Source organism: Oreochromis niloticus, linkage group LG17 (genome assembly GCF_001858045.2).
Source record: "Oreochromis niloticus isolate F11D_XX linkage group LG17, O_niloticus_UMD_NMBU, whole genome shotgun sequence".
NCBI classification, from domain to species: Eukaryota; Metazoa; Chordata; class Actinopteri; order Cichliformes; family Cichlidae; genus Oreochromis; species Oreochromis niloticus.
Genome location: NC_031981.2, coordinates 15,971,415 through 15,982,458, shown reverse-complemented (window position 1 = coordinate 15,982,458; position 11,044 = coordinate 15,971,415). Strand labels below are relative to the sequence as shown.

The 11,044-nt window shown below is 39.4% G+C and overlaps 1 protein-coding gene across 11 annotated transcripts in view; it reads right to left on the bottom strand.

The window, feature by feature from the left end:
• Nucleotides 1–6,183: 6,183 nt before the first annotated feature.
• The window catches only part of ppp1r12a (protein phosphatase 1, regulatory subunit 12A), a 59,459-nt gene continuing 54,598 nt past the window's right edge, over nt 6,184–11,044 (bottom strand). For 8 of the 11 annotated variants that reach the window (XM_025899613.1, XM_025899614.1, XM_025899608.1 and 5 more), the window contains 2 exons: nt 10,752–10,763; nt 6,184–8,144 (listed from right to left, as the gene is read on the bottom strand). In XM_025899613.1, the coding sequence (XP_025755398.1) occupies nt 8,058–8,144; nt 10,752–10,763 (99 nt within the window). In that variant the 3' untranslated portion in view covers nt 6,184–8,057. The remainder of the gene's footprint in view (nt 8,145–10,751; nt 10,764–11,044) is intronic. The other 3 variants (XM_013275633.3, XM_013275636.3, XM_013275632.3) reach the window with 1 other exon arrangement.

Here is an 11,044-nt window from a genome sequence, read left to right as displayed (position 1 = left end):
ATAGTAGGCTAGCGCTCTGGAGTTGTAAGTTCATGCTAGCACTGGCTAGCACACTTGATTAGCGAGGCTCATCTGTCACTCGTTATTAATGGAGATGCTAACAGGGCTAACATTGAGTATCTTTTAGGACAAACAATTGCTAAATCAGACTAAACGGCACCCACCAATCACTCAGCACAGCCACACCACCTAATGTAGAATGTTTAACTTGAATGTATTTTAAACTGCTCAGTGAAATGAAACTTTAGCTCTTGTATGTTTTTAAAAATAGGGGGGAAATTAGTTAGAGAAACCAGACTGTAAACACACTCTTCAACTCTGTAAAGTTGGGTATTTTAATATGGGCATCGGCTCATTCTGTGGGCTTCATTTTCTAGCTTCAGGAGTTCAAGAAGAGCTTGTTTCATGATCAGTCACTTGGTGTCATATAGCTTGAAATATGCTGTATTGGTGTCTATTTGCAAAGCTCTTTGGCTGCCCAGGGAAAGGGACTGTTTGAGTTCAACCTCAGCAGAAGCAACGGCGTCATTTTATGTAGACATAAAGGAGTGCCAATCTTATCATGATCAAACATTAGGAAGTGTTATTCAAAAACTGACAGCGCTTTCTCTAGAAATGTATTTAAAAAGACAATTGATGGAATTCATATTTTCTTATCAAACTGGATATATCGCATTTTAGTTTGCTGAAAGGTTTTTCAAGATAAATTATTTTAAATATGTTAACTGTTCTCAAAGGTCAGCACTGCATTACCTCACAATGATGATAATGGAGGCTTGGCTAATCTAAGAGTCTGAAGCTTGATCATTGCAATGTTTTTAAAAGCTAAACCAAATTTGAATATCACAAATAAATAGAGGAGGGCATTTTTTTTTTTTTTTTAAACTGAATCACTGAGTATAAAATACAGGCTATGTGAGCCTGGTAAATGAGGCCAAGAATGTGAGCAAGTATAGATTCGAGTTTCTTGGTCAAGAGCTTTTTGTAAAACCCGGAAAGATTTTTTTTTTTTCTTTCTTTTTTTGTGCTCACTTTGACCTCCGTTTTTTCCCCAAAGTTGATCCTGGATTTATGCTGCTGAGCTTCCTGTTACAGTCCTGTTGTAGTTTAATCCTCCATCATGTCCAGGACTGTGAGTCAGCAGAGCTCAGCACTGAGCTACAACAGCAGGAAGGAAGTTAACTGGAGGGAAAGCAGATGGTAGTAGGTGACACACTTCCTGTAAGATAGCGGAGAAATGCAGCAGTGATCCATTTGCCGATCCATTCATTTTGGGCCTCTAATGAAACAGTTTGAATGTAAGGCACAAATTATAGGAAGTAGGAAGTTCAAAACAAGAAACAGCAGGTTATTCACGACCAAATGACAAGTCCCTCTTTGAAGAGTATTAATTTTTTCCACCCATTGTATTCGTGATATCATTCTTTTGGTCACTACCCAGAGCTCATAGCCATTGGTGAGGGTAGGAATGTAGATCAACCGGTAAATTGACAGCTTTGTTTTCACTCTCTCTTAACCACAATAGACCAGATGGAGGTGCATCCGACAAATCAACCCAGTAATAGTAAGATAACCTAATAAACAACCCTCGGGGCTGAAAAATGAAGCTAATGTGGACATGCAAAAAACTGCAGCTTCTGGAATGGCCACTTCATGATGCCAATCATCAACCATGAAAATAAGAGATTTACAGCCTGGTACGAAAAAAATATTTGAACTCTGTAGTATATTTCACAATAACTGTATAGTTTGATATATATAACAAATAAGCTTGTTATTAGGTAATGCTAACAGCTTGCTAACCAAATAAGCTCGTTATTAGCTAATGCTAACAGCTTGATAACCAAATAAGCTTGTTATTAGCTTATGCTAACAGCTTGCTAATAAACAAGCTGATTATTAGCTAATGCTACCAGCTTGCTAACCAAGCTTGCTAGCTTTAGTTGATAACTTAGCAATCCGCTCTCTAGTCTAATATTTTTCCTTAACATTTCCACTGACTAGACTAGACAATTGTTTATCTGTGTGGAAATGAACCCATGCTGATGTCCTCAAACTGTAACAAAAGTGTAATGAAGCTAGAATCAGTCTCATCTTTATCTGTGACTTACCAAAGCCAGTTTTTCTTGATTAATCTAGTTAAAACTACACGCATGTATAGGTTCTTCAGTGTTCCCTTGACAGAGCAGGATGTTTAGTTTCCTGTAAATCCAGCCGACATCTTTCTCTCCTCTTTTCTAGATTCATCCACCGCAATCCAACCCGCCTTGAATCCAATTTTTCTTAACTGATCATGTTCATCTTTGTTTGTGTGGCAGGCTTGAGCTGTCACGTCAACCGGACACCTCGATTAGTCATTGTTTGTCATCTAGCAAAACCCAGCTGCTGCTTGTCCACAGAGTGAGCCGAGGGTTTTGCTCATCTCTCAGAACCTAAGATTATGCTTGGGAGTTTAAAATTAAAACTGGGAGGAGGTTTGTTTGGGGCACAGTAACGATGGAGTTGGGAAAATACAGGGAGATGAGACCATCATGGTAACAAAAATGAGTGAGAGCATCTCACTTAACCATCGTTGTGGATGGTTCCCAACTTTGAAAAGCAGAGCAAGTCATGTCATGGTGGAGATGACATGACGTGGCCATTTAGGTCTGCTGAGATTTATTTCTCTTCACGTTTCTTGCGCTTCGTGGAATTTTAACAAGTTCTGACCGTGACGATTAAATAATAAAGCTAATGTTTTATTATTAATTTTAAGCAACCAAAATGATGAGCATTTTATAATGTTATTTTTAAAAGGAGAACTTTCTCTCTGAATTTCTGTAATAAAATATTCAAGATACAATTCAAAGGTTTACAGATCAGGACAGAATAAAAACCTAATCCTTACCACATTCTAAATTTATTTAATACCTGCTAATTAGTGCAAAGTTACACACAAACACTAGAAATTAATACACCAAAACTAGTGCACAGATGTCTTAAACAGTCTGTGAGTACAGTTAATGACAAAACAGGCTCTATTAGTCGGCAAAACATTGCATTGAAATATTCCAAAAGATGCCGAAAATACAAACACAATTGAGAAGTCCAGCTCAGTGACTTGAAAAAGCATTTTTTAGAAACATAAATTTTTGACTTTAAGTCTTAATAAAATATAAAACAGTTGAGTTACATAAACATTTACTCCTACATGGTTATCATAAAGAGGAAAATTAGAAACAAAATAACAACATAATTTGTAGCAGTTACAGCTTGTAAAATCTCACCACTAGATGTCAGTAGCTGAAAACGGAATTCTGTTTTCTTATCCCTCACAATACACTGCACAATTCTAGATACAGTAGCCACCGTATGACAAACAACTGTGCCTGGTGTTCATATGAAATAAGTCACTTCGCTCTCTGATACGGGTTGATGAGTCAATGATGTTTGTTTCTGTCCAACAGACAGCAAGTGGTTGAATATCCTGAACTAGCTAGCTGCTAAATATTAGCCGCTGTTAGCCTAAGTTCTTTAAACTTTTTTTGAAGAGAATAAAAATTTCCTGGACATAATGTAATCAAAATGTTTTTCATAGTGAAAGTGTGTTGTTAAGGACATTTGAGCCCAACATTAGCTCGCTTAATATTAGCTTATAGTTATTGTTTAGCTTTCTCGTGAGCTGTCCAGGAGGGTTGTGTTTCTAATCTTCTGACAATAAGTAATTACGACAAAAAGTACCTTTATACACATTTTCATCTCTCAGAACCCTGACTTCAGTTCAGACTTGAGGTGAGTAGGAAGACGATGACATTTTATCCAGATGCCGTTCGTTGTTTCTTTCCGTTACATTTTTGCTTGCTTGGTAAAGGGGACCTTTTTTAGATGATAGATGGTAGCAAAATTCATCAACCTGTTCAAAGATGTAAGTAGACACTAATCGGTGGATTTTTCTATTAAATAACCTTAAAAACTTACTGACTCATCCTCGAGTCAATGAGTATATATGAGACTGTTGGGGGAGCAGGCCTCAAGTGGCCAGTGGAGGAACTGCAAGTTTTGGCACTCCAGCCTGGAAGATTGCCACTTGGCATGGTCCCATTATTGACCCTGATGATTGGCCCAAAATATCTCAGTAATTATTGGACAGATTATTTTTAAATTCTCTACATTTAGTCACCAGATGATGAACTCTAATTAGGCTAAAAATCTAAAGTACTACATTGGTGTTAAAGTATTTTTGAATTCAACTCAACCATCTTACAAATTACTCAGTTTTGGTAATAATAATCATGGTTCCTAAAGCATCCCGCTTGACTAATGATCCACTGTACACACACGCAAAGTCTAAAATTTCCTATAACTCCAGGTTAAACATTTGCCTGTATACACTGAGTCCTGGTGTTTTCTTCTAGTTTGAAACAAACATCAAAGAGAGGGAGCATTAATTCAAACCATTTGTTTCTATAACTACATGGAGTCACACTCAAGGCCAGGAATCTTCTTTTCCAATCATCTGTCAAAATCCTCATGAAGACATTTTGCTCGAGACGCTCGAGGAAGCATGTCCATATCACAGTCAAGACGCAGACCACACTTCTTAACCACATGCTGAGGCAATGGAAAATGGAACAGCAAGACACTTTTGCATGACTTTAGGCAATTACAACAGATACCACAGCTTATTCACAAAGCTTTATCTAAGGATTGGAAATCATCACAGACCCAGACAGCTACTGGCGAAACAGGCAAAAACAAAGGCTTGTTGCAAAGGTGTTTCCCCACATGGTCTTTACAAAAAATGTCAGTGGTATGTAGTGGAAAGTCAGTCACTTAATGTGTATGTGTTTTTTTTTTTTTTTCTTCACTTTATTCAGAACAGTATCATCCTCTGGGTTTCCATTAAAAGCAGTGAAGCAGTGCAGGCTGAGGAGTGTGACTACAACTGCAAGGATTTTAAGCTCAGGAAGGAAACTGAGCACAATATGAGCTACATGTCACGAGTGTGTGAGCTGTGTATGTTTACATATTTGAAGCACAAAATATAAAGACACTCTGATCAGAACTGGATGAGTGGCTCAGACTGCCTTGATATAATTAAATGGTACATAGTTCACATGATAGTCTGCAAACCTGAGCACCATCTACTGGTAGCAACAGAACCTCATGGGGTTCAATCCAGCCTGGAAAAGGCAGGAGGAATAAGGGGTTAAAAAGAAAAAAAGAAGCTATTAAATAATGTATGCATACTAAATGGAAGGATTTAAAGACTGCAGTCATTTTAAAATATGAATGAATGAATAAAATTCAATGTTTTTTTTTTTTTTTTTTACTTCAAATAAATCGTGAGTTCTGTAGATAAAGATGTGTCCTGCCACACAAACATCAGCAAATAACATGGACAGTTTCTGTCTTGGCCAAATTTTGTTTACATTAGTAAAATTAGTAAAGTAATTAGTAAAATTACTATTTTTTCTTTTGTGCTAAAACTGACCTGCAAAAGGGTTCGATCTGGTTTACTGCATGGTGCTGCGAAGTATAGAAACTGCAAAAAGGGGCATAATTTTTGGACACGTGCTAGAATATATTTACTCTAATATGAGGTATGACCTCTGAGTGTGATGTCTGCAGTGACATGGTGCATGGGCCTGCAGCTGTGCAATGGTCACTGCGTTCGTATGGAAACCTATCAAGACTATATGCTGGCTAAGGAAGTATTTGTACAGACTCCTGATCCAGAAAGGCCTGCAGTACTCAGGCAGTGCATGAACAGCTACTGTCCTGGAGGTAGGATCGGCTCATCTTGGTACCTCTGTCCAGTCCGATTTCCACCAGGAACAATCGGATTAAGCACGCCAATAACCTGTTCACAGCAGACCTCTGACAACAATGTTGTGTATGCACTTTTGCGCATGTGTATTCTGAGACCACTGGCTTAAGAATGCAGTAAATTGAACCAAATATGAAGCATACATTTCAATTTGGCACACAATTTGCCAATCCCAAAAAACAGTCAATTGAAATCATAAAGTACTCGTTTTGTTAAGAGTGACAGAAATAGACAGGATTACAAATGAGCAAATTCATAAGCTACGACATCTGTAGCTTATGAACTGAAACACTAAATAAAAGGCTGTCCCATCTGCTGAAACATCTTTAAAATTAAGAAAAAAAAAGAAACACGGGAAAATAAAGAGACGTGGGAACTTTACAATGTACAAGTTTATTTTTAATGAACTCTTCAGTGGTTGGTAGTCACAGCACAACTTGCATGTATTAAGCCACACACCTATTTTACAAGATGGGAGAAAAAAAAAAAAACAAAAAACCCCAAAACAAAAAACAAAACCAAAAAAAAAAAAAAAAAAAAAAAACAACAAAAAAAAACAGTTGATGGTCAGTCCATCTGCAGTGACTTTGTCTTAAATTCTTTGACTAAAATATCCTTAAAAGGCCACTGAAATGCATAAAATGTTCTCAGATGAATGGAATATTTGATGGTGGCGATTTTGCTTCAACCTGACATCAAGACTCCTCACATGGCATTGACAGTGCATGTAGACATTGTAGAAAGGACTGGGTTAGCAATACCTAAGATACTTTTTTTTTTTCCTTTTTTAAGTGACAACACCTTGGCTATAATACTAGAGCTTAAAAAAAAATGGAAACAAAATTAACAGCACTCTTCCAAGATACTGAATACAAAGAAAGTGAAATGTAGTGAAGCAATTATTTTTCTTTTTTTTCAACTTTTACAATTGTGCGAACACTTATTTTAAAACCGGAAAACAAAAGCACTGAACACTGCCAGCCGTCCCGTGAATAAGAGAGGCTCTACTGTATTGTATCCAATGTCTTTAGTCTATAAAGGAAAAAAAATATAATAATAATTAAAACACACCTTTTTGTCCTCTGGAATTTTTAATAGTAACAGACGGGAACCATAAATGCATGCCATGTGCTGGTCTCAAACAAATACATACAGGTATATACAGCATCACTCAGTACCTGCTAAAACAAAGTGAGAAATACAGAGTATAAACTGACTACACTACAAACTTAAAAAAAAAAAAAACGGGGGGGGGGGGGGGAGGGAGTAGGTGAGCGATGGGAGTGGTGGAAGAGTGAAAAATCCTACTTGTGATGGACTCGTCATCATTAAAGCATTTAAAAAAAAAAAAAAGAAAAAGAAAAAAAATGCATATTGCACATACAGTGAAAGCTTAAATTCCACCAGGTCCGCCTCATGTCGCTAAAGCGAGAATTCAAAATTTTCCCTCTTGGAGGAAGACACGCAGAGGTACCAAAAAAAAAAAAAAAAATTAAATTTTGGGGGGGGGGGGGGAAGTGTGTGTGCATTAGTGATCTGTGTGTGGAAATGGGAGAGGGGGGGGTGGTAAATAAAGAAAAAGAAAAAATGATGGGGCCACAAGGAGCTGATAATAGGCAGAAGTGGCACTTTGAGGGTTTCGAGGGGAAGTGGAAGGACTGCACAGCACACAACACGTACACAGGAAGAAATGTTACATCAAATAAGAGATTGTGGCACAAATAAAATCAGGTGGTGGATAATATCTGTTCTTCAGAGATAGCCCAGAGTGGGAGTGGGAGGAGGAGGAGCGAGACAGAAGAGACCGATGCAAGTGTGTTTCTTTTTCTCTTTATGTACAACTAAGGCTTACTGGTTAAATAGTTTTCAGGCTTCCCCGCCCACAATGCTTTTACATGCTGATCTCTCACACACAAAACACACACGCACCCTTCTTCCTTTTGCTCTGTAAACTCAGTGGTTCTATCAAGACAGCAGCCATACAATCTGGTGGGTTCAATTCGAGGAGGTGCATGGGGAGGGGAGGGATTGATGAACATGATGGGTGGATGCTGCAGTGGTGAAGGAGCAAAAGGGCGATTAAGAGTCGGGAGAAAAACAATGGGAGAAGAAAAAAAAAAAGAAAGAAAGAAAACGGGAGTCTTGTCTCTGATGTCTGTTGCAATTAATATCTAAATGTGCAATTCCATTAGTCACTGCCATGGGGGACTAGGGGGGGGAGCAGAAGATGGGGCGGGTGGGGTCTGTTCTACTTGGAAAGCTTGCTAATGACTCGAATGAGCGCTCCGTTCTCGTCCTTTAGTCTCTGGTTGTCTGCTTTCAAGTCTGGGAGCATCTGAAAGGGGATAAAGGGAAACAGGAAGGGGAGGAAGAGAGAGAGAGAGAGAGAGACAAGGCTTAGACAAGTCTCGCCACGTAAACACGTTAAAAACCAGCCACGCCGCTTTTTTTCTTTTCTTTAAACAAACTGTTAATTGCAGCCTGTGTAAAGCAATCTCAGGAGTCACACACAGCATCTCACTTTTGGTCGTCTGATTTTAATTAAAGAGGAAAAAAAACAAAACCCAACATCTTTGTTCCAAGTCAAGAGTAAAGTAAAAGCGGGCACACAACAGGCCAAAGATTCTGGGAAAGCCATGCAGAATCTAAGCGGCTGCTGCAGGCAGCCTCAAAAATACACACAGCAGAGGGGGGAAAAAAAAAAAAAAAAAAAAAAAAAAAAAAAAAAAAAAGGTCACATCCGATCAAGTGCAAATCTGTTAAAATGTTTAACGTTAATGTTCCTGACTTAAGGCCATTACACTCATAAAGTAGGTTGCGAAAAAAGCAACACAAAATTCTGAATTTCCTGGATCCAAACATGCTCATTGTCTGCAGAAAATTATTCCCTAGCTCAGAATCACACAGACTTGTTGCCAAATGCAGTGATCTGACTTGGTCAGATCTGTTTAAAAATTGCAGTCTGTGTGAACGGCCGGCCATATTAAGAACAAGCGAGTCGAAAAAACTCTTTAAACGCACGGATTTTACGCGTTAGTTGTGTAGCGGCCTTTACAGATGGAAATCAGAAACTATACCCGACTTATTTCCAGCTGATCTCCCCATCAAAGCTCTCTACTTGTGTACCTTTGCATCATCTCCAGCGCGGCAGCCAGTTTAAGACCGCTTCACGAAGATCCCGTTCTGACAACTTACGCCTCGGATTTCATTGAGATTTTTACCCCAAAGTTGTGCAGACAGAAAACACTGATTTCTGTCTCAAACTTTCACAGCGAGGATCATCACTGGCAGTTAAAGCTGCTCCGTCTTCTTGCGTCGAGTGAAGATGCTACTTCTTTGTGACACTGTCAAACTTCTAATCTGGGTTCTTACTGTAGCACGCTGGCAAACAGCCTGAACTGTGGATCGTGTCATCGCGTGCTAATCTTCCAACACCGCTCACTCAACTTGGGCTTCCTGGCTTTTTTTTTTTTTTTTAAACTCTTCTTCAAAATGCAATGCAACTTCCACATTGCCACAAACACACATGCAAGTGGTCAGAATGGGATTTTTAGAGAGCGATCTAAAAAGCAGCTGCTCCACAAGCGGTGCAGGGCTGCACAACGAGATGAACCTGAAGAGGAGATGTGCCAAATTTAAATCAGGTAAAGTTTTAAATTTGCAACAGGCAGAGATGCAAAACTTTGTGATCACAACTCAAATTTGAGTGTTTAATTTAAGTAAAGCCAGATTATGCATCAGTTTCCTCTTCTTTATGACATCTACTGAACTACAGAACACATTCTTTTAAACATGTGCATATTAATGCATTACAGGCAGCAACACAGAGCTGAATGAGCTGTAGTAAGTAAGCCAGACTTTCTCTTGCCCCATAATTTATAAATCCTGGAACTGGCTGTCAGTTGTAAAGTTTAAACATCTCCCATAAAAGCACAATAAAGACTTGAAAAGTTCCTGTTTGGGCAGCAGTATGCTTTAGCTGATTAAATAAATGACTTAAAAATATTTGTACAAGGGTGTAAGACATATTCTACAGTGTTTAGAGGAGACTGCCCCAGAGACCCAAGTCCTGCTTGATTTCATATAAGGACTGACTGCTTGTTTAACTTATGACACTGACACTGTACGCTCTACATTGTGTACAAGTCCAAGATAAAACCATACGTGCATGCATTCGTCTTAAATATTTGTTGATGTCATTTGGTAAACTCAACAGAAAAGGAGGGGAGGATAAGGTGGGTTTGGTCTCTGAAGTTTGGGTCCAAAGAGTTGATGCCATAGGAAGCCACTTCATGCAAAGAAGCCAAAACAAGCCAAACTGAACTACTGAGCTCCCCCTGAAGTAATCATCACAAGTAGAAACTTCAAAGAGGACACTTTCCTTCACAGTACAGTAAGACCTGTCAACCCGCAAACACTTACCTGAGCTTTGCTTTATTCCGTTATCATTAACGTGTAATTTGGAATATTTAGGATAATGTTTTCATGCGTTTTGGAGGTGTGGAAACCACCTGACAGGCGTGTACTGCAAAAGGAGAGTGTCCTGCTGTGAAAACCAAAGAAAGACACCCTCCCCAATCTGAAAACCAAAAGCTCTGGGGAGGCAGAGGGGGGCAGAAAGGGTTGTTTTTCAAAACCAGTGATGGCTGGGCGGCTGGACACCTGCCTGTCTATGGGTGCGGGGCAGAGCACGAATGGAGCATGAGAAGAATGGGGTTGGAAGGGGGGGAGGGGAGAAGAAGAAGCAGAAGAAGAAAAAGAGAGAAGAAGAAGAAGAAGAAGAAGCAGGAGATGGTGGTGGACAGACGGACGTGGCTTAGAGGTCGACGGTGGGCAGCTGGCTGCAGGCCGACTGCGAGAGCTTTGCCACCACGCGGGCCAGGGCCCGGTTCTCAGCCTGCAGCCGCTCCTTAACCTGGCGTAGGGCCTGAACCTGCTTTACCTGGGGGAGGTTCTGCAGGAGGGAAAAAAGAAAAGAAAAGAAAAAACAAACAAACAAACAAAACAAACAAACAAAACAACCACAACACAGAAAGAACAAAGAAAGAAGGAAGAGGAGGGACAGGGCGAGAGTGGCAGGAGAGGAAACATGTTTGAGGAGACAAAAATCAAGAGAGAAAGGATTAATGAAAGACAGGACAATATAAATTAATAGAGAAGAGGGGCCGAGAGAAGGACAAAGGGGGAAAACAGAAAAGGAAGACTGTTAGAAAATGGGGACAGATTTTGGAAATT